This window comes from Diadema setosum, chromosome 9 (genome assembly GCF_964275005.1).
Source record: "Diadema setosum chromosome 9, eeDiaSeto1, whole genome shotgun sequence".
NCBI classification, from domain to species: Eukaryota; Metazoa; Echinodermata; class Echinoidea; order Diadematoida; family Diadematidae; genus Diadema; species Diadema setosum.
Genome location: NC_092693.1, coordinates 38,124,067 through 38,148,291, shown reverse-complemented (window position 1 = coordinate 38,148,291; position 24,225 = coordinate 38,124,067). Strand labels below are relative to the sequence as shown.

Genomic DNA, 24,225 nt, shown 5'->3' with positions numbered 1-24,225 from the left:
AAAAAAATTGTATGCTCGCTCTTTGTCATTACGTAAGCAGTAGGTGATGTGGGTCCCAAATCCCAGGCTAGGTTTTTCTTCATCACATGGTGTTCATAATAATACAGATCAAGCATACAATCTTGTTCATGGAGAGTTACAGCATATAAGAAAACTTACTGTAACTACATTCTCTCCTCAAAACATTTACCCTTTATTCTTTCATTCTACATGTATTCATCTGCATTCCAGTTAAAACAACATGGTGAGAAATTGCAGTGACACTGTATACGATGGTTTACCAGAACTTTAATGGTCAAAAATCTTCCTAATTTTTGTTTTCTACATCATGTTCAGCATTTTCATTGTAACACCTTCCACCAAAAAAAGGTAATAACAGCAAACACCAACAATATTACTTCAGATTATCAAGTCCTCGTGGCATTTAGTAAGATGGAGTCCATGTATAATGAATCTTATACCGTACAAGCTATGAAGTACTTAATTCAGTAGAAGTAAGTTTAATTTGTCGAATTACTTCACATTATGAACATACAAGTGTTCATGTAGGCAGGGTGTGGGATTTATTAAAGATACTTACAACCCCAGCTGCATTTATAAAGTCAATAAGTCGCAAAAATTAAATTCTGCCTGAATTAACATGTAATCTCAGACAAAATGGAGCTTGGATCAACTGCATTGTGAAAATTGCAACGTAATCTGTAATCCCAACCAACAGGATTTACAAGAATGCAGAATTGACCGATAAACACACACAAAACAAAAAAATAAATGAAAAATAATAAACCACTATGAATTCCACAGTAAAACTTTGTCCAACGAAACATATCATAGTTAACCTCTAATCTATCCTGTCCCAAAAGTTATGAATTGTGACACATTTTAACACAGTCTGTTTATATCCTAGCAAAGTTGCCATAACAACAACAATAAGAACAAAATTAGTGCATTGTCTTTTTCTTGCATTGAAGGCTTTTTTGGGCAAAAATAATTATCATCTCCTTTCATGCTGATTTACAACATTTAGCTCAGCACTGAAAGTATGTCCATGACTCTGGATATATCACATTTCTCTGACATAGAAATTTTTACAAATCATGATAGACAAATGAAAATATATAAATTCCATCTCAAATTCAAAATGTCATTCAGCTTTGTTTTACATGGTAATATACATCAAATTTACATTTAGTGTGTGTCTGTCACACACTATGAAAATAAAAAAGAAAAGAATTAGTTCTTTTCAAAACTTCCTTCAAATTTTCCTGCTGGAAGAAAATCATTCATTGGCCAAAATGGCTGCAACTCAATGTCACACAATTCGCCTCAAAGTTCATCACATCTTAACGAGAAATGAAGGAAATTGTAAGGAAAAATGCAAGAAAAACAATGAATAGCAACAAGGATGAATGATCCGTGCCAGAGAAAAATAATTCTTAACAAAAATAGTGATCTATGCAACTCCTCAGAGCTTGAAACAGGAGAAGACGTCACTTGTACAAGTTTTATTTCAAATCATACCATCTTTTCTACACCAAAGCTGGTTTATTCAGAGCACGGTGGATGATAGTTTGCTGATGTGACTGCCCACAACCTACACTCCAGTGCTTGGGCTGTTGTGGAGGACATCCTATGCAGGCTCTTCTGATTACAATTCTTCCTTTCTCCCCAAGCAGTCTCATTCAGTCAAGTTTCAACATTTCCGTTCTGGTTTTTGAGCAATTTCCATGAAATCCCTGTCTCTCTCTTTCCAGTGATCTCAATCAGTCCATCGACCAATCACACAAAAATCTGCGGAAGAATTCACATCTTCACTGATGGCACTTCGACGCTTTCCGAGGTGCGGAAATTCATCAAGGTTCAGTTTTTCCTCTCTTGTAGCGGGCATGTCTCTCAACACAGAGCTCACGATGGCAGCTCCCAGAATGCCGAGCTCACGATAGTTCCCATGATGCCACACGCTCAGAGCGGAGCCTGCTGCTGCTGCAGCCTACGGAGGGCAGCCTCCAACGTGGCCGCCCTCAGACGCCGCCTCTGCTCTTCCGTCTGACCCGCCGCTGCTCCGTAGGCCAGCGGGGCGTGGGCGGCGGAGAAGGAAGGCTCTGCCTCGGTAGGGGCGGGGTCTTGAGCAGGCAGCAAGGTAGACTGGTGACTGGCTGCTGGCAACGACGATGACGCGGATGACGATGACGCTGATGCTGATGCTGATGAAGATAACAGCTGCTGTTGGCTCTCTGCCATCTCTCGCTGCTCTCTCTCTTGAAATTTTCTGTAAGAAAAGGTTAACCATACAGTGTGGTGTAACGAGTAGTTCTCTACTGCATTTATCCTGTACTTCCATCATCTTTTGCCACACATCAAGGCTACTAATCTCTGCAGACCGAACAATATACTGATGCAGAGCAAGTAATTCAGGAAATGGCATGTATTATGCCAAAACTTACAAAAGAACAATGACATAGTTTTCAATTTTGAACCACATTTTCTTGATATTTTTCTAAGGCAAGCCCTTGCCTGAGAGAATCATTTACAGTAACATCACCATATAACAAATCTACTTTCTGCCTAGGAGAAATTGTGCATGGAATTACAAAAACACACACACACTCACATCTATTCATCTTGCTATCTATCTATCTATCTATTTACCTATCTATCCATCTATCTATCTATTTATCTATCTCTCTATCTATACCATCTATCTAATCTATCTATACCATCTATCTATCCATCTGTCCATCTATCTCTATCTATCTATCTATCTGTGTGTCTGTTTATCTATCTATCTATATATCTATCCATCTATCAATCTATTTATCTATCTCTCTATCTATACCATCTTTCTACCCATCTATCTAATCTATACCATCTATCCATCTGTCCATCTACCTCTATCTATCTATCTATACCATCTATCTATCCATCTGTCCATCTATCTGTCTGTGTGTCTGTCTGTCTGTCTATCTGTCTATCTATCTATCAATCTGTCTATCTGTCTGTTTATCTATCTATCTATCCATTTATCTATCTATCTCCAAATCATTCATCCTACCTTCTGGCTAACTGCAGCATCTTCTCCTTCCTCTGCTTCAGCATGCTTTCTCTCTCTGAGGAGGATTTTGAAAACCTGCTGGAGTAGCTAGGGAATCCCGAACTGGTTCCTGCCTGCTCGGGTGTGGGCTGGTCACTGGCTTGCTCCGTCCCTGTCTCACCATCACTGCTGGACAACCTGGGCAGTTCGGGGAGGGAATCACATGGATGAAGAGGTGAACATTAAAGGACAAATTCACCTTCATATACATGTGGAGTAAGTGAATGCAGCAATAAAATAGAACACATCAGCGAATATTTGAGGAAAACCAGACAATCCGTTCAAAAGTTATGAATTTTTGAAGTTTCAGAGCCGCCACAGCTGAATGAGAAGACTACTACAAATTGTGCTGTCACACATGTAGAACAATATAAGGAATATAGAAGGAAAATTGAACATATTTTCACTTTTCTCACATACTAAAAGAGCACATGACTTGCCTCTTTCAGAAGGCAGGGGGAATACTATCACCTTTACCATACATCAGCAACAAGTTGAGGGAATGTATACTAAAAAGCACACACTTTTGTGGAATTCTCTTTATATTTTCTTTACATTTATATTCTGTTTATATTTTCTTTATATCGTTCTAAGCATGTGACATCACAAACTGTAGTAGTCTTCTCGTCCAGCAATGGCGACACAGAAACATCAAAACTTCATAACTTTTGAATGGGTTGTCTGATTTTCCTCAAACTCTCACTGATGTGTTTTACTAATATTACTGCATTCACTCAATCCACATGTAATGTGAAGGTGAAGTTGTCATTTAACCTTTAGTACCCTCCATTCAATGACCAGCACAGTCCCCTTTACATATAGTGTCAGGATAAAGGTATGACAACATTTTCCCAACTCATTGTTGTACCCAAATTATCTATTTGTTGTTAGTAAGGATGGCATGGAGTTGCTCATTGGCATACTGCATAGTCCAAGACATGGCTATGCATGTTACTTAAGCAGGTGATTCACTGGATTGGATAGACCATAGTTTGATTGTACTGGCGTATAGGCTACACTCCATGTTTATTGCTTTATTTCTGTGAAAATTAGTGCAGCCTCATTACTGGTGAATGTGGTACTCGAAACGGCCATATAAGACAATCACCATTCATCTGTCATCTGAATACATTGTCATTTATATATTAGTTCTGCTTTATCTTTTCCTGTCCAATACAATTCCAATGTCTCGTGAAAGATTGCTACAGCTATGTCATTTCATTTCATTAATTCATTTCGGGGTCATTTTCAACAAAAATATAAATGTACAGAACATACCATGCCTCCCCCCAAAAAAACAAAACAAAAACAAAACAAACCTATAAACAATACACATATTTTACACATATCAAAATATAATACAATCCCAGAATATTATATGATGTGAAGCCAAGCTGCATCATATCAACTAAACAATGTTGAAAATGAAGGGGAAGCTTTAAAGCACAGCTTGTTAATAGGCATTCTGTCAGAGCAATTATTAATAAGGTACAAAAAATTGCTATACAAACGAGGGGCTAAGATCAGGGGACCATGAACTCACCCAATATTTGGCCTACTCCAGTTGGCTGCGTTGTCCTCCGAGCCATCCATACCATCGGTCATTGCCACTCCAGACCCTTCCCCTACCTCCCCCTCCCCTGGCTGCCTGGTCTGTCTGTATAGCATCCCACCCTCATCATCCTGGGTGGGGTTCTGGGTGGGCTGGAAGGGGGGAAAGGTATCTCCCTGTGTGCCTCCAGGATTAGCCCCGCTCCCAGCATCATTTCCCAGTCCAATCGTCGCCTGGTGGTTACATAACAATGAGGAGAATTTGAAAGCACTGACATATGAGCATCATATTCTTGCATCATTGTGAAATCCACCTAATCAAATGCTATTACATGGTTTGATCTTTGAAATGAGTCAATGAAAGAAATCTTAGTCATAAAAGGATGATTCTGTGTTTGTAGATCTAAATATTCTTGCAATACTTATGATGTGAAGGCCATAACATAGACTGCAAAAACAAAGAAATTGTGACACTTATATCACAGGTCATATGAATGGAATATTCTGGCCTTTAGCATTCGCTTTGATGTATACTCATACTTGGGGAGAGTGAGAAACTGCTCTAGAAACGTATCAAAAAGTAATTCAAAAGGTCCATGACATCATACAATCTGTTTACCACATGCTGTGTTTGTTTTCCTGGTATATTACATTGGTAGTATTGCATCATTCCTTTAATTGCATATTACACTTGGTTTGTCACACTAGTCAGTGTTATAAGCCAACAAACTCAATCCCACCACAATCCTTTCGACTCCACTCATCAAGGTCATGAAGATCATACTCTGAATTACTAGTACATGACTTGTAATATGCAAGGAACCGGCTGGGCAAGAAACGGTGATTTATGCATTTACGAACTCAATATGGATCCAAAGCCATTGAAGTGAATATTGGGGTTATAGAATTGAAGGCACTTCAATACTCAGCTTGGGATGCCACTAAAGGAATACTGTAAAAGTGGAAATTTTCGCGGTGTTGAAATTTTCGCGTATTTCATGCAACCAGAAACTAGCACGAAACTAAAGCACGCGAATAGTTTTGCTTGCCATATGTTCCAGTAGTTGATGTCTTAATTCTGCGGAATTAAAAACACGCGAAACTCTTCGTACACGGCCGAGCGCAAAAAATTGGTCGCAGGAAAATATCCACTTTTTCAGTATGACAAAGACAAATGGCCATTACTAACATTCTGAAGAGCAGACTGATTAAAGGGGGAAGTTATATGTTGTAGGTTTTCAAGGGACAGTGCAAGATGTCATCTATACACCATTTGGTAGTTTTACTCTACACATGAGCAGAAAAGGGTAACAGGCATGTTGATTTTTTAAGTTCAATGAGATAAGCAACTGTGATGTCATGTTTACTCATATTAACTCTTATAAACACATCTATCGGACAGTAATAGTTCATTAAAGCCTAGTATTTGGTAATTATGATAGAAAAAGTTTGTTAATGCATTCAATACAAAACAATGAAATGGCTGCCTCGCCAAGTGTTAACTGACGAGCCTTCTTGGTTATTGATCAATGCAGGTTCATTTTTTTAACATAAATTCCACAAATTGTCATGTTGGGAAAACTCATGCATTGTGTCCCTTTGAAAACAAGTTAAGTGTCTTACCAAATGAGAGAAAAGGACGGTCATTTTCTGGAATGTGCACATGAGCTAATAACGAAAATGGCTTCTTCAGGCACTCACCACTCTCCCATCCAAGATGTTGTCAACGGTCAACTCAATGGAACGAGTGATGCGCAGGTCTGCCAGGATGGAGTTGTAGGGTACGTTGGGAAACATCTGGGCCACTTGCCTCGCCTTCAATTTTTTTTTCCACAAAACAAAGAAACAATCAGACACGTCTGGGTCACAAAATCTATATCAGCTTCTCTTGTAAGATAATAAAGTATTGAATTCAATCAGACAATAGAAATTTGATTTAATTTGCTCTGTATTTCATTTTGATTTCTTTGTCATGTTCAATGGCACAAGATGAAGATTGTTATGTTACAAATAAAAAAAAAAAAAAATTGCCAAACTACACACAAACACACATGCAAATGCAGAGTAAGTGAATTTCTGGACAAGTGTACAATGTTACTCACGAATCTCAATTAAATTTCTCATTAGTAGCAGATTATAACATAAAGATACAAAAGAAGCCTCTCACAAATTCAAACTGAGCATCATCCAAAGACAGTTGGACAGAATAACATGAAATTAAAAAACAGGTAAATAAAAAAATCAAACAAACAGATGAATCCTAGGTTTACAACATAGAATGACTGGTGTGTTGGTGTGCATTTGACGAACATTTTTTTTTATTTTAGATAAAAATCATATAAACTGGGTAAGTACACCATAGGCTGACAAACAAGAGTAACCAAGTAATGATGCCATAGTCTTTTGTTATAGCTTGGTTTGGAAAAAGGTGTGAGCATGTTGAGCAACACTACTGTTAAGAATATGATATTTGAACCATGAATGGTTTTAACATCACACTTTGGTACTCTATGAGTGTCAACAAAGTAATCTACACCTCACTAAGATGATGACGAGTGCTGAAGGTGAGGTGTCTTACCATGTTGTCCAGCTGTGAGGTGTGAGCGGTCTGGTTGCCCATCATGTGGGCATGGGTCACTTCCACTGAGAAGCTGGGAAGCCAACTGAAGATGCGGGATCCTGGAGATGAGAAAAGATTTCATATCAAATCTGGATCCTGTGTCATCTGCTGGATGGGTGATAACAATTAATAGCGTCCGAAAATGCATATATCTTTGACAGACTTTTGTTTTGACTTTTCTGTTTTTGTTTTTCCTACACTGCCACAGGTATTGCGAAAATATTAGGGAGACAGCATGCATATATATTATCATCAGTTCAGTAGATATGTTTTGTACATTCATACAAAAAATGTCTCTTAGTTATGGGTATATGATAAATTTCTATGGCAAGAATTACTTGTGACAAATTCAGTGAAATCAAAATGCCTTTACTTGTCACACATCAGGCGTCAGATGTCAGTCTTCAAATTGAAACATTTGGAGCAGTTATTTCATCATATCAATTCATGGTGTTAAAATCAATTTTGATTAGAATCAATTTCGCTGTGTGCACAAGAAGTACATGAGCACTGCATTATCCTTTCACAGGCCATCATCATGTATATCCCTACAGACACTGACAAGTTACCACTCAGAAGACAGGGGAATGACACCAACTCTTCAGGATTTCTTCTTAAACAACTCCTTAAATGACAAGTAATGATACTTAAAAAGGTAGTATATCCCTTATGCAAGCGTCAAAAAATTTTGCATGGTCGAAGAATAACGTATCCTGATATCATGTATGCAATCTTGCAGTCATAAACCTCAGATTTTCTAGAAGAAATGAAAAACTAACCCCATGTCACCTGAGAATGTGTTTCCTTCTGTACTGAGAATAACAGTTGGATTTTTTTTTTTTTTTTTTTTTTTTTTGGGGGGGGGGGGTCAGAATAGATTTACTGGAAAACTACAGTATTGTTTCCCCCTTCATCACAAAGAAGTTTCCAGTTAATCTATTCTGTGGAAAGGTCTGGATTGCCTACCTCTGCAATACACCAGCTTATGCAAAGGAATCTAATTTACAGGGTTGCACAAGGGATATACAAACTTCAAACACATAATATGATAGGTATTAAAGAAGATTAAGGTATGCTGACCATCAAAATGGAAGAAGTGATTCCGGAGGTTGACAGGCGGGTTTGGGCGTGCCTCTGCCCCACCCATCATGGCGGGGTTTGCACCGGGGCCGAGCGGTCTGTTGGGCATCCTCTGGGGGGAGGGGCGAGAGGGCGTGGTCTGGATGTTGAGAGACTGGCGGCAGGTTGGGCAGGAGGTCTCATGTTCCAGCCAGGATCGAAGACAAGAACTAAAGCGGTTGGATGTAATTAAAACAGTAGGCGTAGGAGAAATTATTTAAGTAATACCATCAGATTATAGGACACTGCACATTTACATTCTTCATGCAAATATAATATTCAAGTACTTTCACTCTGCCAGACATAACTCACTTACATGTACTGGTTTAAAGTCTTTAAAATATATCCGTAATGAAAAAAAAAAAAATATGCTATTTCAACATAATATGAATGTCACTGGAATTCTGTCTACAACTCATACACATATCATGATATGAATCTATTCATAAACTTACAACACACATATAGAATAAAACTTCCTCAATATTATCACAAGGCGCTCCCATTACAATAAACAAAGCTATTTCAAAATTTTGTTACGACAAAGTAAAAATTCAGGTCCATATTATCATTAAATTCTCTGGCACAAAACCCATTTACAACCAACACAGCTTTTAGGGGCATTGATGTTTTTTACTCACTCGTGGAAGAAGTGATTACAGGGAAGCTTTCGAGCCCCTCGCATCTCCTCCCAGCAGATGGCACAATCGTCGTTATTGGCAACCAACTCTTCCTCCGTTGCTCTGGGAAACCTGCAAACAAATAGAAGTTGAAAGCTTGACAGGAATGTGACCAATAATTCATCAACAACTAAGAATCAAGTTCAGAGCTACACGTGTACCTCGCTTTCTTTCATGGTCACGTGATAAACAGCAGTGGTCTCACTTCTTCCTTCCTCAGGTGATTTGTAAGCAGGCACAACCCATTTCACATTTCTAGCCATAACTATCACAACTCCTTTTTCCGTTCTTAACACTGATTCAAAACAAGAATGTCACCATTTTGACGAGTACTGTAAATCAGTTTGCAAGCGTGATTCACAAACTTTTGTATCACTTGATCAAGACAGGTGAAAAATCAATTTTATTTCTGAAGAATCTGTGAAGAAAACCTTTAAGCAACTCCCATCAAAGTGACAATGCCGCTAAGTTATATGCTTTGTACATGTCTACATTTTGCCAGCATTATATTCCATAAATTCGGACTTGTAAGACAATATCGCTTGTGATTTCATGAATGATTGAATTTGCGATCAGTAGTACAGTACTAGAATGAGAAATAAGTATATCCCTTTTCAGGAGAAAATTAAGTGATTTCTCTCCATGCAGATGATAATCAGAGCATTTGTTTTATGGCTGGCCAAATTTTCACATGAGTTTTCAATTTTGCACATAATAGTTGCGAAAATAAGAACATTGCCAAGTGTTCCTGTATACAGTGAGTTACATCTTGGATAGGTGCTCTATCTGTAGAGCTATTAAGGACAGGGCTTCCATGTTGTATTTCTTGTAGGGGGCACACCACATACCTGGCTTCCATGTTGGCCAAGACGCGGCGGTAGTTGCGATGCCTCTGAACCCTGCGCTGGATCTCATAGTAGAGGTGTCTCAGCTGCATGCAGATAAGCAGGCTGGCCATACTCAGGAACACATTCACCCAGAGCTGGGGGGAGGGAGAGTGGTGGGGATTGGTGAGAAAATAATGTACAACCAGATGAAACCTTTGCAAATCGGAGCCGACAACCATTTTCGCCACATTAAACTTTCATGAATCGCCACTGGTATTCAATGAAATGTGTGGACAAACCCTTTGCATGCATTTTACTTCCATGAATCTTGTCTTCTTGCAAAATTTGCCTAAGTTTCATGTTTGTGAAAATTTCTGGTTTTACAGTATGTCTGCACTTGGAAGCATCGTATCGCACAAGCCCATCGGAGTTAAGTATGATGTGTTGCATGCTTACCGGCAATATCAAAAGTATCCATGCTGGGCATTTTGTCAATTTTTAATTACAGTGTTAATATATGTATGTGGGTTTAACCCTTAACCCTAACTAGGCCGGGGGGGGGGCCTCCGAGGCCCCCCCCCCTCGACGTTCCGCGCGATGTATTGCTAACGGGAAAAGCTATCGCCGCGACGTTTCATGACTTTTTTCTTTTGAGTCTCCCGCATCTTTTGACACCAAATTTGCGATGCCCGGGCGCGCGGTTCTGAAGTTGCGCATAAATATGTATGTGCATGTCAGACCAGAAATTGCTCAAAAATGTGAATTCGTGTACAATTTCAATGCAAACTGTGCTTACAGGCAAATTTCATAAAAGTATGATTATTTTGGGGTTTTATTGATTTAAATCAATAACACATCTTCTTGATCGGAACAATGTCGCGGACAAGTTTCATCGAAAAAACAATGAAAAACATGAAGTTGAAAAAACAAAGAAATACATAAGAAATTCAAAAAACAATAAAATACTTAAGAAATTTTTTCTGATGGCACAATTTTTTTCTCTTATATTTCCTCAGGACACTAAAAAGAACATTTACACAAAAAATGTGCCCATTTTGAGCTCTATTTAGTGATTTATACCAAATTGTCTGATTTCATGCATCATTACGCATAAATTAGCATAATTTAGCATAAATGATAATTTTTTAAAAATTTAACTTAGTGACACTTTAGATTACATCATAGGCAATGTGTGTGCCAATTTTCGTCGCGATCGCGCGGTCGACGGCGGAGATCTGGAGGGGGGGAGGGCCTGGGAGGCCCCCCCCCCCCCCCCGGCTCTATGATCTACCTAAATAGCCCGGCCTAGTTAGGGTTAATATTAATGCAATGCCAGTGAAATAAAATTCTTGAGCTACTTACCAACATGTGGAGATGATGCACAAAGTCGAGGGAGAGTGTGATGAGTTCGAGGACCAGCTCTGTGTGGTAGATAAGGGTACCCCTGTTCTCCCATACGCCCTCATGGTGAAGGTCATACAGGTGGATTGCATACCTAACAAGAGTGGTTAAAAAAAATGACAAATCAATGCAAATTAATCCCTATGCTCAACATGATGATGATGATGATGATGACGGTGACAATGATGGTAATGATGATGATGATGATGATGATGATGATGATGATGATAATGACGATGGTGATGATGATGAAGATGATGATGATAAGGACTATGACGATGACGATAGTGATGATGATAATGGTAATGATGATGATGATAATGACGATGATGATGATGATGATGATGAACAGCATTTATATAGCACCAATTATCCATTAAGAACATTCATAGGCTACCTGCTCCCACAATATGTCACGTATCATTCGCAAATAGGTCTTTAGTTCAGATTTGATGGCATCAAGGCTGTTACAACTCTGAAGACGGAAATCTATTCTAATCTTAACCCTCGTCCTAACTAGAGCAGTTTAAAACAAACAAACAAACAGAATGACTAAATCTCAGTGCTCAACATATAGATATGTATCTTGAGAGACTAGATAAATTATCCTCTTTTTTTTTATTCGCTCAGTTGAGTGAGACAATAGCTTATGCTAATTTGTTATTCTAGTATCAAAAAGAAATACACTACTGCAAAGAAAAAAACACATTGTTTTGGCTCTTGGCTGAGGATACTATGCATTATCTCACTATGCCTCAGGTCATATCACTGCCTAAAATGGCCTCTTCCTTTAGCAATACTGTGCTTTGATATGAAATGACTACAAGCAATAAAGGCACTCTCTCTAATGATAGGCTCAATACTATGTTCATTGATCGTAAGTAACATGTAACATATTGCTGGACATAAGAAGTCAATTCATGTTGTTCCAAGTTACTCTAAACATCTTAATGAAACAGAGATTTCTTAACCTCAAATTCTCATGCCATATTACATATTTTTTGTCACATTATGGTTTTGCTTTCTCATGGGCCTCCTTTTGTATTATCATTAAGTGATTTTGAAATGTTTTAACATGGCAACATTCACAATTTTCCTGCATAGCACAACAAAGGTTGACCTATCAATACTCACCTCGCCAGTACATAGATGGCTCTTACAGCAACCAAGAAACACTGAAAGAAGGAAACAGATAAGAATACTCAATAGAGATGAGTTGGCCAAGACCTTCAATTGCAATCATTCAAACAGTAGCATGACAGACAAACCACATATCAGTATGAAAATCTAATAATTAAATCTCAAATAAAACACCAGTGTACAGAGCATTTCATTTGAACATATTTGCATTTGTTGGGTCTCCCTTGTGAGCAAAACTTTGCTAAATAAGAGGGGGAAAAAAGAGGTGATGCTGTTTAATGGCCTTGTAAGGTGTTACATGCAGCCTGCATTTTTACAATTTGGATCTTGTTGTTAGTTCAAAAAGAAATGGGGTCCTAGTGCAGATATGACATACAGCTGTATTAAAAAAAAAAAAAAAAAAAAAAAAAAATTACAAAAGTGTAACAATATCAGTACTTGCATCTGCACAGTAAATTTTGATTTTGGCATTTGATTTATCTGACTTTGTCAAGAAGTACATGGGCAATTCCGCAAAAAAAAATGTTCCTTTTCCTAAAAATCCTAAATCTGCAATAATTTGAAAAATATATGAGCTACAGGGACAAATTTAGTATCAAATGCTAAAACTTGTCAAGTTCTTTCATTTGAGTGGTTATTTTGATACAATTGCAGTGCATTTAGCCATTCTCTTTTTTTCAACAAAAAAAAATCCCATTTTTGGGCAAAATTTTTCATAATTTTTGTAAAAACACACAATCTTTGACTCTCATTATTCCATATTCAGCAACACTTCAGCATTTGTTTCAAAGTGGTTTATGGCTAAGAATGAACCAAAAAAAACCCCCAACTAATATTAGCCTTGTCTGAGATACGAACTGTATTGAAATATGAATATTGGGACTTTAAAAAGTGGACAAAGTTGTAATGTCCGCAATGCTAAAAATGTAATGTCCGTAACACTACATTTGTGAACCTGTCGAGCAAATGCTGAATGTGATGTACACAATTATCAATCTACAACTTAAACAGGACCTGAGCATTCATTTCAGAAGAAAATTCCTTTTACTTGATGCTCTGATTCATAAATTTCTCAACATATCCACATGGGGGTAAATAATCGTGTCCCAAAAATGTAATTCTAAGATTAGCTCTAATAACATTTCAGCACTGTATTAACACAAATTAGATAGGACTGGACTTTGTCTCATAATGTTGGTGAGATCTGAAACAGCTTTTGCTCTCCTGGGAAGGACCTTGATCAAATTGACTTGGCCTTTCTGTATCAATCAGAGATAGCTTAAGACGTATGGCAAATCTCTTAATTGCAACAGACCTTGAAGCCTTATATAGCTTTGGAAAGAACAATTTCTGTAGGGAAGTGGTTACATGTCATTGCTATTTTCTATGATGTAAACTAATTCTAAAACTTGTGAATCTGCACAACTGACAACGAACTACAGAAAAACTTACTGAAGACAGAAATGTGCCAACAAATAACAGCTTATACAGTACATCCAGCAGAGACAGGATTTAAAGTTTCATGCTAACGACTCATTTTTATACTATACAAATTTTGTGATGTTAAAGTTGGCCCGCATCTAGATAAGGCTCATCTGAATTAAGTCACTCTGAAACACAACTTCATCCTAAACATGTCTTCTTGGGGGGGGGGGGGGGGGGGGGGCTAATGGGGCACTAGTAATTGGAATCGGCCACAAATAATTGAAATAAGACTTTTCAAGGTTAATGTTTACCTCTGCAAGCATGAAGAAGAGGAAGTTCCAGTCAAACTGGTAGCACAGATAAAAGCTGCATGCCATGAGCAACCCAGTCACACCCAGGATGAGGAGCAGCAATCCAATCACCAGGCCGTGAGTCTTGTTTGGTGTGGTAGGTGAGAAGGATAACTGAGAGAGGAAAGAAAGAAGAGGATTGCAAACTTTCATACAAAGACAACAAATCTTCTTTTTGCATCTTTCTCTTCTGAATTATACAAACTGTATGTTAAAGTCTATAATATATGTATAAGCTTTCAATCTTACTTGCAATAAAAGACAAGCATAGTTTTTAGTAGGTTTCAGATTTCTTTGCAAGTTAATTTTTATGTCTTTTAGAAAAAGGAGTGTAATATTAAAAACCATCTAGCTGACCAGTGCTGACCCCAAATGACATAAAAACTAGACATTAAGATTTATACATCATATGCCAAAGGTGGTAAATCTCAAGAGTTTTGAATTATGCTAACATTTACAGTTTTGTTAAGTGCAGTTAAAGACTCCAACCTAGCATCTCTCAAAATGCAGATTCTCCAGCCTGGACCTCCTAGCATATTGGAGACTCTGATTGCGCAAACATGTGCACAATATTACATGTGCATAGAGCACATCACAAGCATGAAGAATGATAATGTTCCTTTGAGGCCATGGTCCAGATCTGCACATTGGTGCTATCTTAGCCTGATTTTTAAATATATAGGACAGAACTAAATGAAGTATAATCCATGAAAAAAGATCATGAATACCTGATTGTGTCTCAATTTAGTTTTATTGTTTAGAGACATAGTTTGGATGGGGAAAGCTAAATACTAATCGGGAGAAAGTACATCTTAAGCTGCAGAACGTCAAACTTGAGAGTGGAATATTTTGCAAAAATGGCCTCAAAGTGGAAGAGAGTTGGAGTCTCTGAGCAGTGTCAGTCAAGGTGAATCCCTCACTGGATATGATCACATGACATGGGAGAAAACCAAAGAGCTTTTTCCCAGTAACTGCTAGAGTGCAGAGTATGCATATGCCCTGTACTATTGCTTTGTGAGTGCTCGGGAGCACTTGGAAGATGACAAGGCGGTGGGCTCACCCCTCGTGCTAACATGCTACCAAACGAGCAACTGAGGAGCAGCCAAGTCTAGAAGTGCGTACTCACGTAAAAGTTCATAAGTTCACGTAATACATGCCATTAAAATGTTATTTCAGTAAGCAAAGTCTGCCATTACTACGTAGGTAATGGCAGCCCCCATGAAATCACTGACACCATTGTATAGTTTGCCCTCTAGTGGTGGGAAGGAGAAAAATCTGTGGAGAAAACTGGACTCACATATTCAAATCTCTCCTTGGACAGCTGGGCAAAGCCATGAAGGAAGGCCAGGACGGCAAACCAGCTGACCCACAGGATGAGGTCCTCCAGGGTCTGCACATTGAGAACTCCAAACACCACAATCAGCTTGTAGAACGAAAAGTTCCACAGCTTGTCACGTAGGTGCTGTATGTGAGATGAACAAAAAAATCACTACCATCATAATTGTTATTCACACACAATTCCATGCAGACTTAAAGGACACGTTCACCTTCATAGACATATGGGTTGAGTGAATGCAGCAATATTAGTAGAGCACATCACTGAGACTGAGAGTTTGAGGAAAATCGGACAATCCGTTCAAAAGTTATGAATTTTTTAAGTTTCTGCTCAGTCACGGCTGGATGAGAAGACTACTATAACTTGTGATGTCACAGGAGTAAAACGATATAAAGAAAGCATAAAGAAAATTCAACATATTTTCACTTTTCTCGCATAACAAAACACTCAACTTCTCTCTTCCAGAAGGCAAGGGAAATAATATTTCCCTTAACATTATGTCAGTAATGAGTCGGAGAAATGTGCACTTTATTAAAAACAAAGTTTTGTGAAATTCTCTTTTTATTTTCCTTATACCGTTGTACGCATTTGACATCATACACTGTAGTAGTCTCCTCATTCAGCAGTGATTGCACAGATGCTTTAAAAATTCATAACTTCTGAACGGACTGACGGATTTTCCCCAAACTTTCACTGATGTGTTCTACTCATATTGTTGCATTCACTCAATCCATATGTATATGAAGGTGGACTTGTCCTTTAAGTGATGCATTATTTCATAACCATATACCCATAACCTTAGGGCATCTTTTTTGGAAGAGATTCGGGGTGGGGGGGGGGGGGTGTGACCATCATGGTATCTCAAATTACGGGTTGTTTAGATCACAAAATTGCCACAAATAGTTTGTTAACTTCATCCTCTCATTGGGAATACTTTAGAAACATTGAGAAGAAACATTACATTGTTTTGACATATTTTCTACTCTCCACAGTCACTGCCACTGGACAGATTACTTATTTTAGAAGTGATACCACTGTAATGTAACAAAAAAAAAGTGTCTCTCCATAAATAGTCTTGAATAGCAAGAGAAGTGCAAAAAAGTCCTATGATGTCATTAAGGAAAAATTTGGGCCATATGCCTACATACATTAGATTACAATGCCAAACCATTTTTGGAGCATATTGAATTATTAAGAATGGTCCCTAATCTTCAAAATGCAATAAGGCTGCAAATACCCTGATCTATAAGCAGCATTTAATACAAACATATGCAAACTGTTTAACCCTAACTAGGCCGGGCTATTTAGGTAGATCATAGAGCCGGGGGGGGGGGGGGGCCTCCCAGGTCCCCCCCTCCAGATCTCGGCCGTCGACCGCGCGATTGCGACGAAAATTGGCACACACATTGCCTATGATGTAATCTACGGTACCACGAAGTTAGTTTACTAAAAAATTATCAGTTATGCTAAATTATGCTAATTTATGCATAATGATGCATGAAATCAGACAATTTGGTATAAATCACTAAATAAAGCTCAAAATGGGCACATTTTTTGTGTAAATATTCTTTTTAGTGTCCTGAGCAAATATAAGAGAAAAAAATTGCGGCATCAGAAAAAAATTCTTAAGTATTTTATTGTTTTTTTGAATTTCTTATGTATTTCTTTGTTTTTTTGACTTTATGTTTTTCATTGTTTTTTCGATGAAACTTGTCCGCGACATTGTTCCGAACAAGAAAATATGCTATTATTTGATTTTGATCAATAAAACCCCCAAATAATCGTGCTTTAATGAAATTTGCCTGTAAGCACAGTTTGCATTGAAATTGTACACAAATTCACGTTTTTGAGCAATTTTTGGTCTGACATGCACGTACATATTTATGCGCAACTTCAGAACCGCGCGCCCGGGCATCGCAAATTTGGTGTCAAAAGATGCGGGAGACTCAAAAGAAAAAAGTCATGAAACGTCGCGGCGATAGCTTTTCACGTTAGCGATTCATCGCGCGGAACGTCGAGGGGGGGGGGGCCTCGGAGGCCCCCCCCCCCCCGGCCTAGTTAGGGTTAAACAACAGATGGGACAAGAAATATTTGAGACTGAAATCTGAAGCAGTTCTTATATGTACAAGATCAAATTTCTGACATTATAAAACTGCATGTGTATGATTTCTATTTATAAGCTAGTTTGAGGGCAGGATGTGATAAACATGCTTCTAGCAGGACAATACAGTGAAATGCATTGTTTGATTCTCAAATGATCAAAGTTCAGCTAAAGATCATTGATTCTGTAAACACTGACTGCTTTTCTTTGAGACACATACAGGGCTTCCATTTGTGAAGGACATTTGTGTATGAGCAAGTGGTGCATGAAATACATGTATACAGCCAGAACAATATTACATGATTTTTGGAGAACAAAATATATCGAAGCAAAGGGAATTAAGTGAGACAATAGTGAATGAGTGTTTGAAGTGCCAATCATTCATGAAAGGAGGTTACACTGGCAAGCTGTTTACAGTTCCTGGAGCATTTGATTTCAAGATAGCAGGTGACACATTATGATTGCTGTACAAGAATTAGATCAAATTGCCTGGTTGCTTAATGAAATACATTTAAATGGATGGTATTTAAAGGGATGGTATAGTTTTGGTTGTGACCTATTTTCAGATTTTTTTTTTTTTGATAAGATAATGAGAAACCTCTTATGAAATAAGAAACAGCATGTAATTCAAAGAGGAATTCAATGTTGACATGATGAAAATTAGTTTTGAAATGGCTGAGATATCCAAAAAAAAAGGAGGATACTAATAAAAGATGGGACCCACCTTCTAATAGGATCGCTTTGCTTTACTCTGTTTTTGGATATTTCAAAACCGATTTTCATCAAACAAACTTTGAATTCCTATTAGAATGGTATGCTCTGTAACATTTCACATGTGGTTTCTTAGTATCTTGCAAAAAGTTAAAAGCTCAATCTCCAACAATACTATACTATCCCTTTAAAATTGGGGCTTGCTCTCTTTCAATGTATTAACATCCCCCCAATACCTGTCTACAATGAGTATCAATTAGTAAAGAGCTCCAAACTGTCTTTTGAGAGCAGGGGCTCCTATTACACTTTCAAGGGAAGTGAAGGGAGGGGTAGGTAGGTAGGTATGGGGATAAGCAGGCATGAAGGGAGGTAACCCAACTCACTATCTTACCTGGCGTTCTATGACCCTGAGTTCTCCAAACACAATGTGCTGGATAGCCTTCCCGAGCAGGATCAGACAACACAGGGACATGTTGATCACAACCTGCGTGAAGAACAAACATAATTGGGATTCAGTCAATGAAGAACCTCTTTCTCCCAGTAAGTGCCTCACTTTCAGAATGGCAGCCTCAGACTGGCTGATTGGTGAGGCAGAAAAAGCTCTAGCGGGCTCGAACAAAAGATTTTATGACGTAAAGAGAGGTCATTACACTGGGTTTAAGAGATCTTTGCTTTGTGTTACAGTTACTGCTTTAATGCAGAGGTAGCTACAAATTGTATCTCCACACACAGATACTGTATACGCCATATATTTCGCGAGTCTAAATTTTCGCGAATTGGGACTTCCCGACAATTTCGCGAGGGGTTGAATTCGCAATCGTGGAGTCCTTTACTGAACGGATAAGTGTACATGCGTACGTCACATTCACATCGGGATCAGAGTCAATATTTTCGCATGTCTTTAATTTCGCGAATAGCACCGGACTCGCGAAATTCGCGAAAATAATAACCTCGCGAAATATTCGGCGTATACAGTAATCACTTTGTGTGTGAGCCTATGTAAACAGCCTACAGGATAACTGAACCCATGTGGTTATTTACAGGAAATTGTGTACTCAGTGGTGGATCCAGAGGGGGCGCAGCTGGCACACACCCCCCCCCCCCCCCTTTATTTTTCGTTAAAAACAAAAGAAATAAAAAGGAAAAAAGGAAATGAAACCCGGAAGTGGCACCAGAAATATTAGTTGCCCCCCCCCCCCCCCCCCCCCCCCCCTTTTACAGAATTCCTGGATCCGCCCCTGGCACTGATGCCCTTTTTTTCCAGCCTGGGAATACTTTAACAACAAAAAATAGAGAATACGGTCAAACCTGTCTATAGCAGCCACCCAAGAGAGATTTTAAAAATTGCCATTATGGAGAGGTGGCCACAATACACAGGTTCTTGAACATGCCTTTTTCTCTCAGAGGGAATTGTTTTTAGTGGCCACATACAGCATGTCTCCTATGATGCACTTTTGTGATTTCTACACGCAGAATTTCTCATATTTTTGGCTGAAGCTGTATTGACATCTTCAGTTTGTAAGCCGAGAGAAAAGAAAAAGCCACATTATGTAATCTATTACACAAATATGCAGACCTTTTGAAGTCTCATAACCAACATACGCCCACAAATGATATCAATAAATTTCTTTCATTTGAAGGTTTACCACTACATCCAGCCCTTTACTTCACTGACTCCAGGTTCCTGACATATGGCTTTGTCACATGTTGTACATTCAATATCCCGTTCCGAGATATCTCTGTTGACATGAAGTCTGACACCCCCAGACAAAACAACTCGCACAGCTGTTCAAGATATACAAGACAAAATGTACACTACCTTTGCTATCTACCAGTATGTATGTACAAGTAGATTGTAGTCTGGGTAAAAACGGTCGCCTACTTTACCAAGCGCACGTCAGGTACCGATGACCAACCCCCCCCCCCCCCCCCCCTCAAACAAAAAAGGGACAATATCTCTATACATGACATACATGCAGCAGGGAATCATAACTTTTTAAGCACCAATGCAGTTTTCTGAAGGTTGAAAGGCAATTTTTTTTTTTTAGAGTGGAAAACAGTATTTCTACATTTCCTGCAATAGACATGGGTAGCAACACAGTATTTTCCATGAAAGCTACAGTATTCCTAGCAAAAAAAAAAAACAGTACATGAATTTTGCAAAAAAAGTAAAAGTTAGCATCTGTGAAAGAGGCAAGGCATGTAACTTACAACCACAGAGAGAGAATCCTGCAGCATCAATTTCATGATCTTGACCGTGTCGCTGTCGTCGGGATCAATGCCGAAGTCAAGTGACAGGTTCTGCAAGATGGCCGCCTCGTGGTCCGGTGGTGGAAGAGGGGCTTCTCCTTGCCCGGCTTCCTGGGCCTCTGCGATCTCCTGGATGACGTCCCGTCCCGGGTCTGGCACCTCGTTTCTCTCCCCTTCCACAGTGTCACCCGCTAGTCTAGACATAGGCTGCTCTTGTTCTCCTCCAGAGGAATCTGAGCGTGATGTGTTTGGAGGCAGTACAGATCACTGAGACAATGCCCGGGAAAACATGCATGTATACATACACACCATACCACTGTAGCCTTTGACCTTGAGCCTATGACCTCTGACCTCTTGACAGTCAAATTTCATCAGAGCCTCTCTTATTCGTCAGGTACTATTTATATCTGTGCAAACTTATCATGGCGATTCAAGGTAAACAGACAATATAGACGCTGGAAACAAATATCCTACGTAAAGTTTTCTGCAAACTGTGTGGTGGAGGCATTACAAAAATAAACCCTTCATTAACACACAACTGTGCATACTGTAAAAGCTGCTATTTTTGCACGAGTTTCATTTTTGTAAATTTCACAAATCATTGTTGGGCTGCCAATTTAACATCACATGAAAATATTGCCACAAGCTTAATAGGTACAATGTATAGTATCTTTGTGCACTTACGATAGCCTCAGATGACCAATCATGAAAGCAACATCTTGCGAAAATGTAGCAAAAATGTCTGTGACCTCCTCATTCGCAAAAGTAACAGCTTTTACAGTATACTTTTCTATAACTTGCCTATCTATACAGGAATACAGTGGAAACACAGACTGGTATTTACTGGTATCTACAACCTGTATGCAGGGATGCATGCACAGCATATTTTTGGAAACTACACAGTAACATTGATTACTTAAGATGTAAACATCATCTTCAGTCACTATAGGTAGTTGTGACTTTCTACACAACTTTAGCTATTTTAAGTGTTTGTATTTAATGAATGAAATCCCAGTGCTCATCAATACTTAGTTTTGCCACTGCACTACAGTCAACCTTGCTTAAGTCACCCTCACATACATTAAGTCGAATAATCACCTAAGTCGAAGATCTTTCCAAGTCCTCTTAAATTCTATTGATTTCAATCCATCATAAGTTGAAATTTCTCTAAGTCGAAACAACTTCTTCAGTGCAAATAGATTCAACTTAGGCAAGGTTGACTGTACTTTGTTTGTTGGTTGGCCTGCACACTAGAGTGCTTTCTTCGCTGAATAACATCACTGAAGAGTTTACCTACCCCCCCCCCCCCCCACCCCACCCCCCATTCCTACTGAGTCCCCATTGCCTTCCTGTTGGACTATGGGATATTGCTACACCTGAGCGAACCTGCTTATCTACACAGCAGGTCAAGTTTGGATAGATAATTGAACACTGATAAAGCAGCTTGAACAAGCTGTTTGCCTTGGTGCCTGAGCACACCACATGTACAAGGTTAAATGTCAAACCTGACAGAACAGAGTCATTAACCCGTTGAGGACGAGTCCCGAGTATACTCGGGCAGGGGTCTATGGGAAATGCGTGTTATAGCAAATCAGCCCGTCCTCAACGGGTTAAGCTTCCAATACTGAACATTACCTCTAAAAATTCTGAATCATTCACACCCAGCATCAAGACTGTTACCAGTCAACCATCAAACAGTTATTACTATACATGTATGCATTATCATCAGCTAGCAGAGTCCCCTAGCATGCATGCTTTTAGCACATACCAAATAAGAGGTTGGGTGCTATGTTAAAGGCACAGTACAAATGACCACCCTGGTGCAATATCACTCTTGAATTCATAATAAACCACATTGCTTGCATTAAATATTGGGAGCCCCAGAGAAGTACAGATCTTGAAAGTGAATTCGACTTGCCACAAGCCAGCTAGTAAATTCCGACTGTTCATCTTGATTCAAATGTGCCTCCTGGTCAATACTGGACACAGCACCAGCCTTTGCCAATGACCAAACAAAAATACCCCGAAAGGATATCCTATGCAGCTCATATACACAAAATTCTACCCATTTTCTCCTTTATCTGCACATCCAAGTTAACAAATGTTTCTCACAGACATACACTCTTCCCATTGGTAATTGAACCTCTTTTCCTGCTTTTGTTTTATCTCAATAAGACAAATCACCGACTTTATATCTCGTTAGAAAGCCAACGCAATTAAGCAATCACATCAACAGGCCAAACAATTCTCTATGTTGACAGTGTAAGTAGCAAATGCTACATTTACACCATGTTCCCGGCAGCCAAGGCAGTCCATTTGCCTGAAACGTAGTGTGCCGTGAGTAGGTGGGGTAGTCTCCTCTTTTGCCCCCTCTGTATTCTAGTCTTGTTTGTTCCAGTCCTCACTCCAGTGCACATGTAGCTATCAGATGTTGTTTTCACATTATCTGGTCAGGCTAGAATACACTTACTGTATTTCCAGTCACGTCTCACTAAGGACTGCGGGTCTATTACCATCTGTCGTGTTTTGATGCGTTCGCCCCATTTTATCAGCACCGTGACTGCTGTGGCAAATCTTAAAAGGTTAAAAATCTGACACAGTATGACTATTCATGGCAATCACTGCCTGTCATGTTTGCCCATCCCGTCCCCTGCGTTGTCTAATGTCCATCCTATTTGTCCACAGACAATGGCCTGAAATGTGATTGCCATGGCCGTAGGAAACATGGTGTAAACGCAGCATTATAATAGCCAAACTCCCGCTATCTCATACCATGCCAACAGTCAAAACAAATACATACCCTTGAGATTCCCCCAATGAAGTAGGATTTCTTCATAGCTTGGGTCCCTGTTCAAAGCTTCGCTCTCCATTTTCTCCGGTCCACTGACTCCATCAGGAAGAGGGGTGGGGCTCGGGTGATTTTGACCTGCCTCATGCTGAATGGTCTCCAGTAGCACCAGGCCCTCCCTGGCCTGCAGGACTGACCAGGCCAAGAACAGGAGACTGAGGGCTATGTAGGTCTGTAGTGGTGGGAGGTGAAGCTGACCTGCTGCAGCCGTTGGCATTCTGTTGACTGAAAGTACGCCGTCACTTGGTCCAAATGCTTGGTTGCTGCAACATACGAATCCTGTCAATCGCTGGAGTTAAGCTTGGAAATAATGACTCGCTTTCACTTCAATAACCTGTTGTACAAATTTAAAAGTAGAGGAAACAGAAATATGGTTATATCATGTTTGTCGTACATGTACATTGATGCTTGGTCACTGATGCCCTAAGTAAATTTGACCTTGAACTTTCAAGCACAAATCAATCACTTCTTAGCTGCACATAAGCTCAATTGCTTCATAAATGTGTGAATACATGCACAAAATATGATTACTCCATTGCAGTTTTGCCGAGTATACTGTCACTGGAACAAGGGTAATCTGTGACTTTTGCAAATGCAGCAATGCTTCAAACAAAAAAAGAAATGTAGGAAAGCAATGGTATCCCATCAAAATCTAATTACATTAAAAGAACAAGCCAACACAAATAAAGCTAAAGCTACACATTTTTTTGTATGGTACATAAGTATGTCATAGTTATTGGGTGCTACAAATCCACATGCCCAATTGCCATGGGCA

At 39.1% G+C, this 24,225-nt stretch overlaps 1 protein-coding gene across 1 annotated transcript; it reads right to left on the bottom strand.

Annotated features, from left to right (window-relative positions):
* LOC140233374 (E3 ubiquitin-protein ligase AMFR-like) lies at positions 1-23,766 on the bottom strand. The gene is made up of 15 exons (XM_072313479.1): positions 23,403-23,766; positions 20,564-20,835; positions 18,744-18,836; positions 15,502-15,666; positions 14,166-14,318; positions 12,424-12,464; positions 11,251-11,383; positions 9,910-10,043; positions 9,023-9,133; positions 8,343-8,551; positions 7,221-7,321; positions 6,344-6,457; positions 4,635-4,876; positions 3,053-3,229; positions 1-2,269 (listed from the first exon to the last, which is right to left on the bottom strand). The coding sequence occupies exons 1-15, from the start codon at positions 23,665-23,667 to the stop codon at positions 1,963-1,965; spliced, it is 2,517 nt and encodes an 838-aa protein (XP_072169580.1). The 5' UTR covers positions 23,668-23,766; the 3' UTR covers positions 1-1,962.
* Between the last annotated feature and the right edge of the window lie 459 nt (positions 23,767-24,225).